The sequence below is a fragment of the Periophthalmus magnuspinnatus genome, chromosome 16 (assembly GCF_009829125.3).
Source record: "Periophthalmus magnuspinnatus isolate fPerMag1 chromosome 16, fPerMag1.2.pri, whole genome shotgun sequence".
In the NCBI taxonomy this organism is placed as follows: Eukaryota; Metazoa; Chordata; class Actinopteri; order Gobiiformes; family Gobiidae; genus Periophthalmus; species Periophthalmus magnuspinnatus.
In genome coordinates, this window is record NC_047141.1 from 20,787,210 (window position 1) to 20,808,354 (window position 21,145).

Consider the following 21,145-nt stretch of genomic DNA (forward strand, 5'->3'; position numbering starts at 1 on the left):
CGGGTCGCGGGGGCAGCAGTCTAAGCAGGGACTCCCAGACTTCCCTCACCCCGGACACGTCCTCCAGCTCCTCCGGTGGGACCCCAAGGCGTTCCCAGGCCAGCCGAGAGACATAGTCCCTCCAGCGTGTCCTGGGTCTTCCCCGGGGCCTCCTCCCGGTGGGACATGCCCAGAACACATGCCCAGCAATTGGTTGTATTCAAGAAAAAGGGGGCTGAATACTTTGGCACGCTGCACTTTTAAGTTTATATATATATAAAATGGAAATCTTGTAAAATATTTCCTTCCCCTTCACCACACTTTGTGTTTCTCATTCACATAAAATGCCAAGAAAATGTATTGACAAAATGTGAAAAAGTTCCTGGGGGATGAATACTTTTACAAGCCACTGTACATGGGATATAATGTGATATCGCACACTGCCCTCTGGTGGTCACTTTACAGGAATAGCCATAACCTCTTAACCATTGACATATAATTAGTAAATTGAATGTCTATGTTATAAACATAGAGGTTGTAAAGTATGCATGGGCTTCTACTTTTCACTATTCGAAAAATAAAGTATTTTATTTTGTTAATTGTCATTTTATTATTGTTAATAATAATAATGTTATTATTACTATTATTATTATTATTATTATTATTATTATTATTATTATTATTATTATTATTAATAATAATAATAATAATAATAATAATAATAATAATAATAATAATAATAATAATAATCAAAATGTATTATTATAGTATAATATATAAAAAGTATAATAAAGTCATGACATTTTGACACTAAAGTCGTACGAGAATAACGTCGTAGTCAAATTAATGCCGTTATTTTATCCAGATTAGGGCTGAAATGTCAAAACGCAGAAGAGCAATTCGCCACCACGAGCAGAATGCAAAAGAATGGTCTTTAGTTGTGTTAAAAGCTTAAACAAAAATCTACGTACGATGGACGTACAACTTTATATTGGTGGCCTTTAAACATAACCCCCATGCGCAGAAATGTAGGAGTCTGCGTGATTTTCACCAAACCTGTTACCTTGACTTTGAGCTTTCTACACTTGTTTGCGCTTGTTTGCAGGCTTGTAGAGCCGTGCGCAGGTAGTGGCAGCTCATGTTTGCGCAGTGTACCTTTAACGTTCACGGATACAGAGTGTACGCAGTGCTCCAGACCCTGAACTGGGGAACAACTAGGACAGTGTACTGTGGTCGATTCCGGATAAAGAATTCAGGGACTGAAACCAGTTACACCAGTTCTAGTGTCCGTCGTAATATACAAATATAGGGTCTTGTAAACAAGGCATTGCAACCAGACAGTCCTGGGTTCGACTCCCGGGACAGGTGAGACGTGTGGATGCTGCGTGTGTCCTGCCCCGTGTTCAAGAGGGTCTGGAAGCACGTGCCACCTCTACGTCACTGCACAGCTTGATCTGTGGAGGCACATGACCGGGCTGTTTACACCTGCAGTGTTCGGCGGTATGACAGAGAAGACAGCTGCTTACATACTTACTACATCAGTGTTAAAGCGAAGATAATTTTGTGAAGTGGGCAGTCACAGAGGGTTGGTAAGTCAGGCTTTTACTTGACGCGAGGACTCCCCTCTTCCGTAGCAGCAACAGCTAATTTAGCATTAGCTTAGCTCCATCAGAAACATCAGTAGATTGTACAGTCACAATCATAGCCTACTGTAAGGAGATATGCAAGACATCATCTAGATACGGTATAGTATTCAGTTTATTAGATACGTATAATTACTCCATAATTGGAAATATCCGTGATTAGTGTTGTTATTTCAGGAAACCTCAACATCAGTAGGATGATTGTGGATGCATTGCAGGATTTGAATGGCTCAAAAGTTACCATCAGCTCATTTAGTATTGTCTTCTTGTTAAAGGCAAGTCGCTGTAGTCACCTCAATCCCTGGAGGGTCTCTGCACCATGGAAGACACAGATGTGGAGCGTAAGATTTTTTTTTATGGATTCATTCAAATGATAAAGTTCATAATTCAAATAGCTTTTTTCTTTTATTCTAATCCCAGAGGTGACGCTAGCTTTATTAGACGTTGCGAATGACAAAGACACAGGGGTCCAGGAGCAGGTCAGGAAGTCTGTGCTTACCCTGGGGAAGAAGCAGCCAGAGCGTGTCTTAGCCATGTGCCAAGACTACCTGCTTAAACACCCCAAGGTGGGACTGCACAGGAAGATGCTGGGATTACTACAAAGGATGGATGTCATTTGTACAGCTGGTTAATTTGACTATCTAGAATGTGAAGAAAAGCAGTATGTTAAATCTGTTCTGTAGAGCTTCTGTCATGTGATTTCTTAAAGTAAGAAGTTTCCTTTAAGAAATCACATGACAGCAGCTCTATAGAAAGCAAGGTATTGGTCTTCAGTAATGACTTGGGTAAATCCATGCTTTTATTGTTTATATGTGATTTTCATGTTTTTTTCTGTGTAGCTTATAGTGAGCCACAGAGTTGTGATTCTTCGAACAATTGAACTTATAGTTGACAGCAAAATAGAGGACATCAGTTCCAATAAAATCAAAAGCATCATCTCACTTGCATCTGATGAAATGACACGTTCAAAGGTAATTATATTTCTTACTTGCTGTTGTACACAAACTGTTTGTACACTGCCCTTTCTGCTGAAAGTCATTCCCTTTTTGTGTTCCTGTTTTAAACAGGATGTCATCCCTGATTGGCAACAAGCAGCAAGTAATATCTTGGTTGCTGTGGGTAACAAGCACATAAATGACATCATGGAGGAGATTTTGAGCAAGTTTCAGCCTGGAGTCCTCCCCCACTTCTTTGTTGTTCAGACATTGGCCAATCTGTCAGACTCTAATGGTACGAATGAATAACCTAAATACACTGTGAATTGCACAGCACATGTCAACTCTGAAAAGGACTCACCACACAATCCTCATAAGACAGGAATCCAAGTGTAATCATTGTGTTGGGATAGACCTGAACTTGCTAAACCTGTCTAAAAGCGTTAAACTTTTTTGTAAACAAGTTGTGGCAGACCTGACCACTTTATTGCATAATTATTTTATCAGATGCTTGTGTGTTTGGATAGGTATGGCTGCCAGTTATATACCAAAGTTCTAATGATGATTTTTACATTTAAGCATGCATTCAAAAATCTTTTTAACTGTCTATTTTCCTTTAGTTTTTGGTATGGTGCCTTTCTTGAATGCTATATTAGGCACAATGCTGCCCATGCTCAACATGGCCAAACAGGACAACATGAAGTGGGTCTTTTCTTCTGGTAAGACTTCACGGGAGGAAAACAGAATTACAATATATAATATAATGTTTCAGTCTAAATGTTGTATTTGTAATATTTTTTCCATCACTCTAGCTCTCCGTCATTTCAGTGACAGCATCCTGGAATATCTGGCAAACCTTGATAAAGCTCCAGATCCCACGGTTAGAAAAGACACCTTCTCCAGTGAAATTTGTGCTGCTTTTGACATACTTTTCCAAAACTGGTTACAAAGCAGAGAGCCTAAGGTAGGATATTTTGGTATGTTCGTCCTTAGTTGTGTTGTTGCTTAAGAATTTGACTTTGTATTCACTTGCTGCTTTATCTGCACACAACCACCTGAAGTAATGTTTACATAAGCTGAGTACCTTACTTGTTTCTCCTTATATGTATTTTAGTTGAGGCTTACTGTGGCTGAGGCATTGGGGTCTATGTGTCACCTAATGGCAAGTGACAAACTGGAGGAACACATTCCAAAACTGATTCCGTCAATTTTGTCTTTGTATAAAAAACACAACAATGAGCATTATATTATAAGCAAGGTAATCTTACTGTATCTTGATCTGTTTTATTGTAATAAGCAAAACATAATGTATTATTTTATATTTTTTTTTCCTTCATGTAGAGCTTGTGCCAAGTGCTTGATGCCTCTGTCAATATGGGCAGCCGAGTGTTGGAGGCACAGCTGGACAGTTTACTCTTTGCTCTTCATCATCAGGTATAAATAATGAAAACAACATTCACACTAAAATGCTGTCATCAGCTTTGTTAAAACAAATCTATCTTGGCCGACAATCGTTACACATGTGACGAATGGTTGTTATAGTCATATGCCTATGCAATTATGAGTCAGCTGACTCTTTGCTTTAACTGTTGGTTGTTGCAACATTAAACCACAGTGACTTAGAGAAAGGGATGTGATACGCCAAGTGTCATGTGGGGACAGGAAATAGTTTAATTTCAAACTTTCACATAGTATATATTTTTTTCTCTATGTTAAATTGTCATTAACATAATTATACACCAACATTTAACTATTTTATTTAAAATATCATAACATGAACATTACTTTCTTGTATTCAGGTGTCTGTCTCAGTGGATTACAGTAACCCACCAACTGTAAAGAACCACAATGAGGTCCTTCGCTGCTTCAGTTTGCTTGGTATAGTGATCTTCACATGCAATTCAAGGACAGTCCAGTGTTTTCTGTGTTTTAGCTCAACAGAGTCACAAGAGCACTAATGTGATCAGGTTTTAATGAGCGAGACTCAGTGTCTTGACAAGATAATTATATTAACTGGGACAGCTCCCTATTCAGTCTAGTTTTAATCAGGTTTTTTCTGCTACTTTCTTACAACGCACTTATAAATGCCATTTTACTTTTACAGCTAACACATTTCCAGACCGGTTGATTATGTTTGTACTTCAGAGGTTGGAAAACACCAATGAAAGAAGTAGACTGGGCTCTTTGGCAGTGCTTCGCCACCTGATCAACTCTAGTAGTGAGAAGACAAATGCTGACAACTGTTAGCAATATTAATTTCATAATTTCTTGTAACCTTTTATGTGGAACTGTGTACATTTTCCTTTCAGCTTCCACAATGGAGACAAAAAAGCTCCTGATATTAGCCAGCATTAGACAGCCAATGGCTGACCACAGCAATAAGGTAACACATTCTGTCCATGAATTTCTACCATTTTAATTATAAGAGCAGCAAAATGGGTATAGCACTGTCAGTTTAGTTGCGTTTTAATGTTGTATATTTAATTGTTTTCTGGTACTACATTGTTGTCTTGTAGGTGAAAAAGCGAGTGGTACAGGTCATTAGTGCCATGGCCCATCATGGTTACCTCGAGTTGGAAGGAGGAGAGTTACTGGTTCGGTTCATTGTTCAAAACTGTGCTCTACCTGACACGTACCAAGTAAATATTTCATCTATTATATGACCTACATATTATCTTAACTTATTAACTTTTTCATTCATAAGCATATCAAAGTTGTTAATAAGTGTTTTTATATTGTGTAATAAATAACATCACATCGCCCCTGTTTTAATTTATTTCAGCGTGGACAAAGAACCACAGATCCAGAAGAGGTGACAAATGAGGCCCTTAGATCAATGTGTGACAACACTCTCCATTTGCTCACTACCACTGTTGGACAACTAGCAGATGTGTGTAGTTAAATCATTATTCCTCCAGCAATAATCTGCATCTTTTAACAATTTTAATTCGGAATCGTGTTTGCAGGTTCTTTGGCCAAAACTTTTGTATTTCCTGACTCCCCCACAGTACAGCAGTGCCACCACTCCTCTATGTAAAAGTTTAACAGTGCTTGGAAATAAGAAGAAACTTAACCAGGAGAGCAGTTTCCACATAGACTTCACACAAGAAGGTTAATGTTGAGTATAATTGGTTGTGATTTGTTGTCTACAGTGCTTTCAAATTCATGTTTGACTTTTTATTTTACAGTTAATTTACCCACCCCTCAAACACTATTCATAAGGCTTCTGGTTAGTATAGGTCAACATGAGGGATATTCTTATTCTGATTGATTGATTTGAATTACCTTAATTTATTTTATAGGTGAATGCAGATTTTCCATTTAATAGCAGAGACCATGGCGCTCCTTCACTGTCTTTGCTTCAAGTTCTCAGCACCAACATCCACCCAAAGATAGACACACTATGGGACAATGAGATACCGCCATTATTGGCAGTTTTAGAGGGTATGGTCAGGCATTTTAAATTCATATGTTCCATCCACTCTGTCAGTGTTTTAATTTCCTCTGTGTAAAACCAATTTGTAAAATTTTCAGATTCCACAGTTGAAAGTCTTGACAAGAAAAATTGGGATGATAAATTGTTAAAGGTAAATGCAACACTATGGAATGCAACAGAATCACAACAAATGTCTAATAAACTTGATATATCTTTCAGTTCTTGTCCAAAACACTAGCTACTATTGAAGATGACAGGTGGGCCTGTCAGTTGGCATCTGAAGCAACTCGGTACCTTTCCACATATAATAATGCCTTAGAGGAAAAGGTAAGTTTCACCTTAACAAAATATTTTACTATATTAGGTTTACTGGTACGTTTGAGTGTAGGAGTGCATAATAACAATACATATACTGTACTTTTTGTCTGCAGAGCTTCCTTTATCGGTGCATAGGAGTGATTCTCCAGCATAGTTTCAATAAAGAGCAAGTTAAAAAACAGCTGCATGAAATTCTCCTATCAGCACACCACAGCGATGCCACTGAGAGAGAGGTAATGACCAACAATGTAGGTCATTTTAGTGCTATTCTCTAAACTTTTCATTTTTATTACATTATAGGGAGTTGCGATGGGTGTTGGTTTGTGCGCAAACAGCCATCTGGAGGGTACACTTGCAAAACTGGAGGAGTTTGGCAAATCAGAAGCTTTTAAGAAGTCACCAAGTATTTTCAACTTGCTAAAAGTACATTTAACTTCATTCATAATGCAAATTTAAACCACTCCTATACATTTGGTTGGGTTGTCAACATTAACCGGTTAATTGATAAAGTCTTTATCTAATTTTAAGAACTAAAACCTAATAATTATGAATATATTGGTGGCAAAATAAAGTGGTTACAATTCAGTCTATTCTCTCAAAAAATAAACTTTCTGAATGGTAAAAAACACTTTACATTTAAGGTTTATCAGAGCAATGGTAATCTATATAATGTGAATTCATCATAAAATTCTCATGTTTCTTCTTACAATAATTATAACAGAAAGTTTTGTTATTATGACGTCCCTAACATATGCAGTGTCTTTGGAACTATATTCAGGAGCGTAATGAAGTTGAAGTGGAGAAAGTGAAGAGTACTTTAATCCTGTGCTATGGACAAGTGGCTCTGCACGCCCCTCCAGAAAAGATCCTGAACCGCATCGACCAGGACATCCTCCGAAACATCAATAAACACTTCAATACTAAGGTAATGCTGAATAGGTATATAGGTATATAAAGTAAAGTTAAGCTATTGCTATTTTATTGAAGGCATACTTGGTAAGGAGAGTCATAAAGGTAGGTATAGCAGTACAGTCTTATGACCATTGTCACCTCTACTCCACACAGGTTCTGGGGATAAAAGTAGAGACTAAGGTATCGTCATCAAACTACATGGGGTTTCTTCTAATTTTAGAATAAGTAACTTTGCTCCTGCCTTTTCTATCTTTAATCTAAATCTTTCATTGTTTCTTGTATTGTTTATGCAATGCAGTTGGTAAAACTTTAAAAGGTCTGACCGGTAGTTAGTGACTTGCTGCATCACTGGCCTTTTACCCTTTAAAGCTGCAGTGTAAAGGATCACATTGTCATAGTGTAGTTGATAAAGTTTCTTAATAACAGTATGGTTTAAGTCAATGAATGTAATTTAATATTATCACTAGTGGGTGACCCCAATTGGGAAATCCTACTGACATATTGAAGTGTGTAGCTTAACCCAAACAGAATTCTTATTGTGTGAATTGAATGCATACTTCTGCTCTGTAGCTTTAAAGGGCAATTTACACACTTAAACCTACAAGTTGTTGGCTACAAGATTTCTTTATGCTGTTGAAGAGCAATACAATCTACTATGGATTTGAATATTAAGCTTAAAGGTATTACTTGTAATAAGTACTACTAGGTTATATTTAGTCAATGCATTGCTGTACTGCTGTTCTGCACCAAAAAGAAAACTGTAGATCCTATGTTATGATTTTGAAATATTTAACCCACTAATCTAATTTGAAATGCTTATATTTTTAGTTTCAGGCTTCCTCTTATTTGGTTGAACAACACTTTTGCTGTCTTCCTTTCCTCTCAGGTGTCTCTTCTGCATAGCTTTGTAATTAACATTTAAATCAGTGATGTGGTTCAAGGTGAGAAATGATCATCTTTACCTCTAGACTTCAGCCTGTAGTTTTAGCTGGTGGTCGCTGCTGAAACATATCTCCCCTAATACCACTTGTCACTTGTCAGTATATCTCTAAAACCTATTTGATCAACATTCTTGCTTGTTGTTTGAATTTGATTCAAGTAGAGCTTTGCTTTTGCTTAGTGTCTAAATGCATTGCCGTGTGCATTTTTATAACTATAAAGCTACTCTAAATTTAACCTCTTGGGCTTGACCTGAATCTATTTCTCCAGTTTTTTTTATTGTTTTGCTTCAGGACATGACCATGAAGCTGAGCTTGATCCAGAGTGTTGGTTTTATTGCCAAAGCCATCAGTGAGTCTGTGAAGAAACAGGGCTATGTTTTCACTCGCAAACAAGAACTGATCACAACTATGTTGGTTAGTAAAAGTAAAACTATTATTATTATTATTATTATTGTTATTGTTATTGTTAATAGTTTTTACATCTTCCCATTTGATTGAAAGGATTTCATAAAGGCTGAGGCAGCTGACTCTTTGAGAACCCCAGTGCGCCATCTAGTGATGACAACTTGTGCCAACCTGATGTATCCTTCATACAAGGCTGTGCAATATAAAAGCTCTGGTTTCAACTGTACTGAAAGTACTTCTAGATCTTTAACTCCCACCCCAGCGCTCTTGACCCTGCTCTGAGCGAGAATGAGACTTTTGATTTGCTGAAGGTTTGTGTGAACAGTGTGTTTTCATTGCCACCTGAGACACACACACCTGAGAAAGTTAAAGAAGAGGAAACACTTGATCCTAAACAAAAACAGGTACAATATCCACTTCAAAAGGAAAACTCACTTTTGTTTTGTTTTGATGAATTATCATTTGAAATCTGTGCAGACGCTTTACAAAGACACTTTAGCTGCACTTCAAGATCTGCTTAGGAGTGTCTTGTCCAGGGATCCCACTCCAGATGGCCTGCAGAGTGTTTTTAAGGTGAGGTCAATATAATATTTTTTTACTTGTAAATCTTTAAGTTCTTGTGTCTTTGAAATTGAGATTTCTTTTAATTAATTTGTCAGATTTTAGCTGTATTTTTATTGTATTTTTCAGCACATTGAATCCTGGATAAGTTCAAGTCAGGATCACGAGAGGGAGAGAGCCATTTCCGTTATAGCTAACATACTATCATACTATCTAGATAGCCTCACAGTGAAGGTATACCCATGGCCCTGTACATGCATACATAAATTGTCATAATTAAGATAACCTAATCCATTTTAATATCTTGTTTTTAGAATATGGTTGCTTTCCACAATCTTGGAGCTCTTCTGGGGCGGCTATCTCCACGTTGCTCCGATCCTATTCTCACTGTACGAACCGCTGCCATTGACTGTCTATATACTCTGCTTTACATACAATTACGATATGAAGGTACAGTCAAACTAAAGCTTATAGTGCATTATACTTTTAAATATACATACACATATCTAATCAAAGATGTAGCTATTAAATTATTAAGAAAACCTGATTGCACGTTTTTTACATTTTTCAGGATTTGCCCTTGATTATAAGGATGAAGGTGTGGACAGTTTGCTCCAATTAAAAGAAAGTCTAGAAAACCCAGACCATGCTGTCCTATATAAAACTTGTTCAGACATCACCAAGGTACAAAACAGAACTTTTCTCTCGTGTGATAATATAAATGGGCAATATGTACCTTTTCTGGTGGAGGGTTCTGCCACATGTTTGTCTTCATTGAGTTGCGTACTGCTTTGCCCAGAATATTCCACACTATGGCATTAAACTTATTTATCTTTTCTTATTGAGAAAAGCAGGAGACACCACCAGATCAAGTGGTCAGATCTGTTGATAGGCAATCACACTTTAGAAATGAATGAAGTGGATTTTTTTAAGGCAATAAAACATTTAATTGGCATTATACTTAACCATCTTGGATATATTCATACAGTGGACTATCAGATAAGCAGAAAAATAATATATGGTACCTTTTTAAGTGGCAACGTATATAATGTATTTAACTGCTTTTGCACTCAGGTTATGAGTAAACGATTGCCACAGCACCAGTTGACAACACTGATTTTCATGCTGTTTGAGGGACTAGTGGACAGCCAGGCAAACTGCTGCAGAGCCTCTTCTGTCATCCTCAATACTCTTCTCAAGAACAGAGGAGGCGGACTGCAAGAACTGGTAACTCACAGTAGAAGAGAGAGCATAAAATAGTCTCGTTTGTATCTTTAATATATTTTATCCTTCTTAGGTCCCTGAGATGCTTGAGGTGCTACATGTACGATTGCAGAACATTACAGAAGACCAGGTAAGTGTTTGTTATATGTAAACATATAAGTTAAATCTGATAGTTGTATCTAAACAGCACTTTAACAATTTGATATTCTTTATTGTGCTTTCATCAAATATCAAATGTTGCCTCAAGCTTTCAAATGGTCTTGTTGTGTGTTATGTTGTATGTTTGTAGGTCAGAGTCGCAGTGGGACAGACAGTATTGATCTTGGCTTCTCAGCATCTACAAACTGTAATCAACACACTAATAAACCAGCCACTTCCATATGACAGGTACAAACCAAAACACAACCGGAGCTTTTCTGTGTGTGATATATCATGCATAATATTTGTGGATCTTTTATCTTATTTCAAGTTGGACCAGTGAGATGTGGATGGCTTTGGGATCAGATGCTGTTGTAGCCAAACAAATAATGGAAATGGTGATGGAAAAACTGCTAATTTTGGCTCCATACGTTGACCGCAAAGATGGAATGATCAGAGGAGGAACTACTAAAATAGCCACAAATCAGCCTCTTGCTGTAAGTTACTGGGCCATAATTAAATTAATATAAATGAACATTTAAGATTATAAGTGGTCTTATGTACCTTTTTTCAGATGACATGTGGACTGAAAGACCTATTATTAAATGGCCAAAGTCAAGAGCCTGCTCTGAGCTTGTTCCCACAGCTTTTCTCATCTCTCACTGTGAGAATTGGGGCAAGTGTTGGTGTTGCTGCTCCTAAAGACAATGCAAAACAAACTGGGACTGTCCATGTAGCAGGGTGGGTAACATATTTGCTAAACTTAAAGGGCCCATATTATGCCATTTTCTGATCTATGACATGTTTCTTCATCAAAAACATACCTGGAGTTGTGTCTTTTTTTCATTTGCACATGTTAAATACACAAACCCTGTAGATTTATTCCGACGTCTTCACTCAAACAGAAAACATTCTGTTCCACCTTCTGATGAAAACACAGGAAATGCTCCACTGTGTTTTAAACTTCATACACCTCCACCAGAATCATTTGGATAATTTCCATCCTGGAATTGACACTCTCTACTGAACTAAAGGTAAAAGGAGCTGTTAACTTGAAAACTACAGCTACATGACATCACAAGGTGGAACAAAGCATTTTGAGCTTTGAAGATGTACGCAGACTAATAATAAATTATCATTCAAACATATGTGAATGAAACGAAACACAAGTCCAGGTATCTTTTTGACAACATTGTAACATTACTTAAAGCTCAGAACAGTCAATTTTGCATTATATAAGACTTTTAACAAATAGTAAAATAACATAATATTTCATACTTCTCTATATGGCTAATATTTTTTTCTGCCCCTGTACAGGGTTGCAAGTGACGCACTGAGGATCTTATTAGCACGAGCCCAGATGGATGAAGTCATGAAAAGACTAGATGAAGATAAGGCCTGGGATGCAATGAGAGAGCCTAATTCACACATAAGTGGAATTACACTACTGGCCAGGTTTGCGTCTACTACATAAATATGTAGTGGTCACTATAACTTAATGTTGGAAGCATTAAAAGCACGTTTTTGTTTTGAATAGAGCTGTTGCTAAGCATGCAGGTCCACGGTTACCAGCGATTGTTGAATGCTTGTGTCCATCTCTAAGTAACATCTATGAATGTCAGAGGATTACTGTCACAGCTTTCTTTTCTGAGGTAACTCCTGTGGTGTCATTGTTGGGATAGTAACACGTTTTCACTAAACATGCTTGTCTCATCCCCTGTAGCTGTTAAACCATCACGTGGTGACAGAACTGATGCTGATTGATGTGTTAATGAACAACATGATGGAGAGGATATCGGACCACTGCAGCACGGTCCGAATGTTGGCTGTGAGGGGGTTGGGCAATATAGCGGTGGGGTCACCTGAAAAGGTACAAATCTCATTTAGGTGCACCATAATAATATGGTTAATCACAGTTACCTCATCATTTAACAAGGGGGGGAATTAATTTTTCACACAGGGTCATGTAGGTTTGGATAGTTTTCTCTCTTAACAACTAAAATCATCATAGAAATTTATGCATTTTATGTTTACTTGGGTTATCTTTGTTTAATATTTAAATTTGTTTGATGATCTAAAACAGTTACATGTGACACACATGCAAAAAAATAAGAAATCAGGAAGGGGGGCACAAACACTTTTTCACAGCATTGTGGGTGTGTATAGATGTATAATACTGTGTATATATGTGTGTGTGTATATATATATATATATATAAGTGTGTGTATGAGTAAAAAAAAAATCTTACAATATATAATATTCATATATACACATTTTACACTGACTGTATGTACACTATTATCTAATTTTGTATGACAGTACAATTAACAATCTACACTTTCTAGGTGAATAAATATGCAAAGGAGCTGCTGGCAGCTATGAGCTCAGGCATGGAGGAGAAGGATGATCCGGGTAAACTAATAAACAGCTTTTTGTTATGTCTCCACTTTCTAAAAAGTGAATGGCAGAGAACCATCATGTTTTACTGATTATCATTTATTATGCCTTTTTCCTTCAGGGAAACTGATAACTCTTGAGGCCATGTCTGGTCTGTCAAAAGTTCTCCTTCATCTTGATAAGAAAAATGTTCATTTACTGGTGGTCTATATTTTTATGAAGATTAAACCATTCTTGGAGAGTGTAAGTAAGATCTTTTCACAGTCATAAAAAGTAACAGTTATTTTTATATCTTTTGTATAATTTTATCTAGGAGAATGATGAGATTCGCTGTGCGTCTATACATCTGATGGGAAACCTGTCAAAGTTTGGATCAGGAGAGCCAGTCTTCAAAGACCAGATACATAATGTCCTAGTGAGCCTGCTACTGCACCTGGTTGATCCAAACCCTGAAGTCGTTAAGGTAAGAAAAAACTTTTAATAATAACATTTAAAGTAAAGTAGATTCTATTGTTACACGATTGTTTTCAAAATGGTTGTATTTGTGGTTTTATCTTAGGCCTGTAAGTATGCAATGCGTATTTGTGCTCCTGTGGTGGGCTCGGAGCAGATCACGTCCATGTTTCAAAACCACCTTCATGAAGACAAGAACCTGCACTACGGAGAGTTCATCAATGACCTCACTAAATACCTGGTGAGACAATGTTATCATAAATGCAGTGATTCTCAACTGGTGATATGGTAACCTAAATCTAAATATGTAGTTTCAGTTGCATGTGATGTGATAATCTTTCTTTATGCCACTGTTAAAAGGATAAAACCCTTAAGCAACAACAAATAAACACTGTAATGAAACACAATGCGCTTAATCATGTTTGTATGTCAATGATTTGACCCTCTATAGGTCAATATATCTAATTACTACAGCAAAATTAGACTATAGTTATTACAGTGACAGTACTGCTGTGTAAAAAAGAGATAGTACTCTTTCAGCTGGTTTCTTGAACAGACTAATGGAGAAAAAATTGTTGTATTTTGTTGCATAACAAGTAGGTTAAAATCAAAGTATCAGGGATTAGTTTTGGTTCCTCAATCAAGCTTGTTATTCATTTATAATCCCCCTTTGAGGTTTGGTAACTATTTGTTTGTAGATCCAGGACTTCTCAAGCATGCTAAACTTCTATCACATCTCCGTGATCCAGTTCTTCAAAAGTAACTGGCCTGAAGTCAGAGCTGGAGCCGCCATGTTTATTGGTATGACATTAGCTTTACCTCTTAATGAACTATGTTAGCTTTAGCTGCCTGTAGCCGTATGCCTTTAAATTAACCTTTTTAAATGTTTTTAATCAGGATTTCTGCTTGGTAACCTACAAGAGGAGCATCTCTCCCACCTCAACATGGGCATTATCACTAAAGGTACTATCATCACTCCCCTTTTACGTCAACAGGATTTTAACTCCGTATGTGCTGCTTTCAAAAGGTCTTGTGATGCTGCTTCAAGATCCAGATCCCATTGTGCGGGTTAAAGCTGCTGAGGCCATGGGGCATTTTCAGTGACTCAAAATAAGTTGTATGACAATGTTTGAAAATAACTGGAACTCAGAGAGATGCATTTGTTTGTACATGACATTAACTACACTGATTCTTGTACATACGGAGCCATAGAGAGTAGTCAGCAGCAAACATTTTACTTTAATCTCTGGTACTTGAATGCTTACGTTAACTTTATTTTTGTGACCAAAGACTGTGTTTCTGTAGCATTTAGGAGGGCAATAATCAGTGTTTTGTCAATGTGCAAATTGCAGAACACATTTTAGAAGAAAAGTATAGTACATATTCATTATTTTATAACTTGATATGTGAATAGAAAAGTCTATATTTAGTACATGACAGTGTGTTGGAGGTAGTTAAAATTTAAATTATGTAAAGGTGCACTATGTAAATTCTGGTTTATGGTCTGCTACCTGCTTGTTTCCACATAGAAGTCATAACTTTTCCTAGAATGTTTCCCAGTATAGCATTGAACCTATTTATCTCTATGAAGACAAGCAAGTGACTATGAGGCCAAGTCACAGGTTAGATCTGTGGAGAGGTGAACTCACTGTAAGAATGCATATATAATGCATTCCAGGCAAAGAAATGACATCTCCTCGGACACAAGTAGATGACTGATCTCCAGCAGAAAATTGAATAGTATCCTTTAAGTTACTGGTCCATACCAGCATTTGTAATTAATTGTGTGAATTGTTGCTTAATTGAGAGATGTCTGCCTCAGCACATTTTCACTTAAATCATCTACAAAACAATGAACTGAAATTTGTAATGAGCCAAAAATCATTTGCTATCTTGGATGTCTCAAAAGTGGGGACGGCTCAGTTGCCAAAGTAAATACATTTTGGCCCGTCTGTAGTGCACAACTTGGCAGTAGTCCTGTATGAATCTGAACAAAATGTAGCCTCACAATTGGTGCCATAGCTTCATTATCATCCAATTTTAACTGAATAATCCAAAGGAATGCCTTTATACACAGTTGTAATCCATGCTTGAAGAAAATTGTCTTATTTGTGTGTATCTATTTGGAACATATCAACATTTATTGAGCACTATAATGTAAGTTGTGTTCTTTTTCCTTTTGCACTTTCTCCGTGTTGTTAAATAATCCCTAAAGTTGAGGCCTGTAAAATGTTATTTTAAAGGCGATAAATCTCAAATTAAATCTCATTATATGTAATACCTGTCATATTCTGTACCTGATGTGGACTTTTAAAGAGAAACCAATGGCACTTTGCAAAACTATATGATCCTATTATTGAAGTGTGCATACTGCTTGAAACTGACGTAAAACTATTGCATTTTAAGAACCTGTTCTATACTTTTTCCTGCTCTGTTTTATGAATGTCATTTACATCTTAAAATGCAAGAGTCTAGGACATACGGCACTAAGGTATGGGTTTAGGTGGACCATGGAAACATATGTAAATGATAATAAAACCATATTGTTAAAAAATATGTACATGTGTGGACAGCTTGTAAATATTGCATTTGCAGTTTTTAACCTTTTGGTGGCAGTAAAGTACCAGTTACAAGGGAGAATAGTTACTACAACCTCTGATTTCTTATATATTTATAAGTATGTTATCATATGTATGCTGTTTGTATGCCTTTTGTTTTCCGTTTATGTTCAAAACACAACAGTTATTGAAATTGCACATCAAGCTTAGCGACTGTATTAGATTTCCCAATTCACTACTTACAATATTCTGCTAATTGTTTACCCTTATTGTCATTCAGGCAAATTATGAAATAACCTCAAAAACTGTAACATGAGCAACACATTTAGCAGTGAGGCAGTTCAGTTTTATTTATGAATTGGATTCCTGGATTAAGTGAAGACATAACTCTTGTATTCACCAAATAATTCATGATTTATACAATATACATATTTAAATTAAAACGCAAAAAACATTAGAGACATTTCATTAAATAAAGAACCTTTTTTGAGTAGGCAGGTTTCCAACAACACATTTAAGCATTCAGGTACTATTTGAAATGCAAATATAAGTAGTGAATATGTTTGTTTCTAATGAGCATGGCTTGGCTTTGATGAAAAGTAGTGTCCCCTCCTCAATTACTCCAAACACACATATTGTTGATGTACTACACTGCTCCTCTAAAAAACGAGGAGGTGCTCAGCGTCAGCCTCTCAATACAAAACGGGCCAAAAGTAACAATATTAGATTGTGAGGCAGACTGCTCTGGGGCAGAGAAAGTGAAAAGTTCCTTTATATTACCAGCTTTTCTCTCAGTACTAATATTTTCAAAATTGTTTGTCTTTTATAGTTCACTCGTGTACCACAAATGTGAATGAAGCCTCTTTCAGTGCTTTTGTATTTGGAAATTGGAGACCTCAAGAGGAAAACTAGGGCTGCACAATATATTGAACATACAAGCCTATGCAAATCATTACACTATTAAACCCACAATAAAAGTAGACCTTGGGTTATTTTCCCATTTGCACTGATTGTATATTTTTAAAGAGAATCCCATACAAGACATTATAAAGGTCTAATTTATATGATCTGGCAATATAATGAAAGTTTTTGAATATTGTGCAGCACTAGAGGATACATTCATAAACACATTTGAAAATAAAACACATTTAATAAGGCTTTAAATCACAATTTAATGATACATATGAGTAGCTGTGTTGTTTTTTCCTTAGAATAATAGTATCATAACATGGCAACATAGCCATTTACAATATGTATATATGCCCTGAATACATGAATTAACTTGATACATTGTGTTGTGGAATAGAGTTAAGTGCAGTGAGAAAAGGCCTTATTTCTGTCATTGATGTTGTAGGTGGAGACAGGTCTTAAGAGGCGTACTCATACTCCTCAGCACTACGTCTCCCAAAGTCCATCCAGCCCAGGTAGTCTCTGTCCTTTATCCTGTGTCCTGGGGCCAGCCCGCTGGCTCTGCTGCTCAGGGAGGACCGTGGGTGGGACTCTGCAGCTGGGAAAGACATTAAGAAGTTTTAAAAGTATTTTAACCACTGATGAAGTGAATAGATAAAATGCAGCCAATGAAACCAGCAATGCAAAACTGTCCCCAGTGGGCTTGTTCTATAACTCCTACTGGCTTGTTTGTACAGACTGAAATGAAAATCAATAAGCTCAGTAGGTGATGGTAAAAAGACAGATGCACTGTAAAGTACATATGCAAAAAGATTACTTATGGGAATAAGTGGCTGTGATGAGACAAGGGAGGGACAATGATAGAGTGGGGCCTCAGATGGGTTTGCGGGGGGACACAGGGAGGTGGGACAGGGGACAGATGGTGGGACGGCAGCATGGCACGAGGGACGCTAGATCACACAGAGAAAAAAAATAGGACACGGTGTTTACATGCTGACCTGGTGTATTTAACGGGGTTTAATAAGGTTTTATGGGCAGGCAATGCCCGGTATTCATTTTTATATCAAGGTAAAATTATGCCCATTTCATCAGAAGGTTTTTTTCTGATGTAATCTGATTAGATAACTTCTATGAAGGCCTAATTAATAGCAGTAGAGAAATGCATTTTTCTTGGATTTTAAGGTGAACTATGTAACCTTTCTGGCTTTTCACCACCTGCTTGAGTTCTTATGGATGCTAACGTTTTGTTTGGAATATTCTGCAGTACGGCACTAAACTATCAACCTTACATGTATTAAATTTCAGGTATTTCACTTTTCCAAAAAGTGTGAGTAGATAAACCTCTCCACAGATCTGGCCTATAAGTTAACCTGGTAATGTCACCTAATTGTCTCCTTGGAGATGGACACATTTAAAGCCACACTGTGGAACACTCCATCCAAAGCAATAATATCTCCATGGAGACAAGCAGGCAGCAAATGAATATCATTATGTACCTGTGTCACATCACTATGTTATGAGGAGACACCAAAGATGGACGGATTTGCTTAAATGCACATAAGTGTAGCCAGTGACCTCTGCAGCTCACCTTTCCTAGAGAGCAGCTTGACCAGCAGCTGGTTGAGGGTGTTGCTTGCCTCTGTTTCATCGTGGGACAGCTCTGAACCCACAGAGCGGACCTGGCGAGTGTGACTGTCCTCAGAGGGCGTAGCAAGGGTCTCTGACACTCGGGGGTCTATCTCTGTATTCTGTGACTGTGAATAAATGACACTATGTTCAATAATAATCACACCAACTACATAACAAAACAAATCTTTTATAATGACTCACCGTGGTTTGTGAAGGCAGACTCAAGGAACTGCTGAAGAGAGCAGCCAGGAGGACACACACACTCATACCTAAATTCATGTCTAGCCAAGGAAATAAAGACAATAAATGTCACATTCTTATTGTGATATCTGCTATAACACACAGCACCAATCTCTTTACTAAACACAGCATGGATTTTTTGTCTATAAACCCTGAGCATTGTGTAGTGAAATCAAATCCTACCAAATTGTTGTGTGGTCTTTAATGATTCTAATCTTAATTTGATCTTGATATTACAGTATTCATGGGTTTCAACCGTCCTCCGCGGTCATAGCAATTAAGCAAATCAAATCAAAATATTATATCTTTTGAATGGGGAAAGGTCCTCTATGAGTCCTCACAAACTCCTTCAAATCAGGAAGGAATTGAATAGAAACTAGGACTGGAAAATTCATGATGCAATCAACTGTTGTTTGATTAGTTTTGGTTTTCATTATTTCTTGATATTATGTAAATAATTAGGTATTTGAGTCTATGTGAGGTTTTAGGGTTAAAAAAAAGTGCTTTTGAACAAAGTGAGCGCTGTTTTCCATGGTGTTAAAAGAGCAGCAGTTTGCCCCTCACAGTCTGTGTTTGTGTTGTGATTAATGCAATCTGGCAACAACAGCTACGTCCCAAAGGGAATCTGCCAATTATCTGCAAATCTTCATTTTCATTTTCATGTTTTGTTTTTTTTCTTTTTCTCCAGACCAGTTTTACTTGAAAGCCTGTGAAGCTCCACACCATAGGGACTCATTTGTGTGTCCATGACTGCATTTCTCATTCTTATTAACAAGCTACAATAATGCACTGATGGTTTTGAGGCACTGGGCAAGTTTCAATACAAGTATATTTTCCAGTGATAGGAAAGTTTAAATCAATAAAATCTCTCTAAGGGGATGCTAATTGCTCACTGGTTTAACATGGTTATTTGTACAGTAATAAATGAAGCCATATTTTGGATTCCTGCTCATCCAAAACAAATGATCCAATTAAATAAAAGCAATAGCACCAGCCGCTTCGAGGCTTGGATTGACTAATTCATGCTTCAGTACGCTTCAGTTTTTATTATTACTGACTGTTGCTAGTTGCAATACACAAGCCAAAACAATACAACCAATCAATAAATTAAACTAAATGATAAAAGTGTGTACTTCATACATTCAGTGCATTCAAAGGAAGTAGCCCAATCTGTATTTATTTTAACTAGTCAATGATACAGAGATTTAATTGAACAATTTTCCAACATACATACTTTTCTTGCCACATTGTAGATTGTGCAGATTTTCCAAAGAAATGTATCCGGAAGTTTTTAGACTACTACTAGTACTTGTGTTTGTGCAAATATACAATCCAATCACTCCATATCCTACATTAAATCAACTGCACCATTTTCTGTTTCAAGTCCTGTTTAGGTTGTTTTGACTCATCACACTTGTACATTTTATGCCAGTGTTATAGATAATAGATAAAGCAGCGTGAATCCAACTTCTCATTATCGAAATGCAAATATAGTTCCAGTTAGCATGTGGTCATAGTCGCTCATTCATTATTCAATTGGCTGGTAGTCAAATTGAATCTAATTTGTTATGCAATAATTAGATTACATAAACTTTATTGATTCTTAAATTAAATTAAATCAATATCCAATAAATGAATTCACCCAATCAGTCCTAATTACAAAGTGCTCAGTGATATTTTTATTTTTACTTTTCTGATTGCAAATTTTAATATTATTTAAATGACACCCATGACTGAGACACAACATAATAGCAGTTGTGGCGCAGCTTTAGTTATTTAATTTTAAATTCAATATAATTATCTTATTGAAGTATGTTCTCCATGAAATCTATTTCTTACCTGCAGCAGTAGATGTGGAGGAGGACCAGGCAGAAGATGCAGACTTTTTGCTCCAGTGATCAGTTCAAGTCTGAGGCTCAGAGGAGGAGGTGGCTTTTATAGGACCACACAGGAAGGGTGAGGGCCTGCCAAAGGGGGGCGGGGCTTGATGCTAGCGCACAAACTACAGTCAACTGACGCAATTCAAGACGCATTCATGCACTCACAAAACCCTGCATATTACGTAAAAAACACACAGTAAAAGAAGGGAGGATGAGAAAAAGGTGAACTTAACTTGACAGAAAAGTTGACTAACTTCCAAATCAGTGGTTGAAAAAATGTACATCACAATAGTGTGTTTTTTGTAGAATGGATAGGTACAATTCTGAGGGTTTCACTATTCAAAAGATATCATACTTGGTCATAAATTGTTTAGTTCTCAGGCAACAGTGCAAATTTTTCATCACTCTGAAACCCATGAAACAAAGTAGCAGGTAATCTTAAAACTGCAACAGTTTTATAGTAGCAGAGATAATACTAGGTCCACATTAAAGACAGATCTTAAATATTTGAACCGCAGCAAATATAAATAAAAATAATAGAAAAATTAATTAACATTCTTGAAGAAAAAGTTAAGTATATCAGATTT

At 36.8% G+C, this 21,145-nt stretch overlaps 2 protein-coding genes across 3 annotated transcripts; one reads left to right on the top strand and one right to left on the bottom strand.

The window, feature by feature from the left end:
• Nucleotides 1-1,418: 1,418 nt before the first annotated feature.
• mroh1 (maestro heat-like repeat family member 1) lies at nt 1,419-15,890 on the top strand. Of its 2 annotated transcripts, XM_033980389.2 has the most exons (45): nt 1,424-1,568; nt 1,898-1,963; nt 2,043-2,188; nt 2,462-2,593; nt 2,690-2,852; nt 3,178-3,276; nt 3,370-3,521; nt 3,672-3,815; nt 3,899-3,991; nt 4,357-4,435; nt 4,662-4,775; nt 4,867-4,940; nt 5,074-5,196; nt 5,340-5,447; nt 5,524-5,668; nt 5,746-5,786; nt 5,860-6,001; nt 6,092-6,144; nt 6,213-6,320; nt 6,425-6,544; nt 6,612-6,734; nt 7,090-7,236; nt 7,377-7,403; nt 8,456-8,578; nt 8,666-8,745; nt 8,832-8,973; nt 9,047-9,142; nt 9,260-9,364; nt 9,445-9,580; nt 9,702-9,814; nt 10,205-10,357; nt 10,428-10,484; nt 10,644-10,741; nt 10,824-10,989; nt 11,067-11,233; nt 11,810-11,947; nt 12,030-12,144; nt 12,216-12,362; nt 12,838-12,904; nt 13,011-13,132; nt 13,203-13,352; nt 13,449-13,583; nt 14,041-14,143; nt 14,240-14,305; nt 14,370-15,890. In XM_033980389.2, exons 2-45 carry the CDS (start codon nt 1,942-1,944, stop codon nt 14,444-14,446), a joined length of 4,911 nt encoding a protein of 1,636 aa, XP_033836280.1. In that variant the 5' UTR covers nt 1,424-1,568; nt 1,898-1,941; the 3' UTR covers nt 14,447-15,890. The 2 variants fall into 2 exon arrangements, with proteins under 2 accessions (XP_033836281.1, XP_033836280.1); XM_033980390.2 differs by lacking the exon at nt 7,377-7,403 and having other exon boundaries at nt 1,419-1,568.
• A 336-nt stretch (nt 15,891-16,226) lies between these two features.
• On the bottom strand, nt 16,227-20,589 carry LOC117383269 (cholecystokinin-like). Its single transcript, XM_033980391.2, has 4 exons — nt 20,518-20,589; nt 18,640-18,719; nt 18,398-18,563; nt 16,227-17,407 (listed from the first exon to the last, which is right to left on the bottom strand). Exons 2-4 carry the CDS (start codon nt 18,715-18,717, stop codon nt 17,268-17,270), a joined length of 384 nt encoding a protein of 127 aa, XP_033836282.1. The 5' UTR covers nt 18,718-18,719; nt 20,518-20,589; the 3' UTR covers nt 16,227-17,267.
• Between the last annotated feature and the right edge of the window lie 556 nt (nt 20,590-21,145).

Bases quoted from the DNA above. Each gene is read 5' to 3' on its own strand.
- mroh1 (XM_033980389.2), top strand. From the start codon at position 1,942: ATGGAAGACACAGATGTGGAGC. The intron at 9,815-10,204 runs GTACAAAACAGA...TTTTGCACTCAG, and splicing joins CTTGTTCAGACATCACCAAG to GTTATGAGTAAACGATTGCC. The intron at 12,905-13,010 runs GTAAACTAATAA...TTTTTCCTTCAG, and splicing joins GGAGGAGAAGGATGATCCGG to GGAAACTGATAACTCTTGAG.
- LOC117383269 (XM_033980391.2), bottom strand. From the start codon at position 18,717: ATGAATTTAGGTATGAGTGTGTGTGTCCTCCTGGCTGCTCTCTTCAGC. The intron at 18,564-18,639 runs GTGAGTCATTAT...ATTTATTCACAG, and splicing joins GTCTGCCTTCACAAACCACG to TCACAGAATACAGAGATAGA. The intron at 17,408-18,397 runs GTGAGCTGCAGA...TGTCTTTCCCAG, and splicing joins CAAGCTGCTCTCTAGGAAAG to CTGCAGAGTCCCACCCACGG.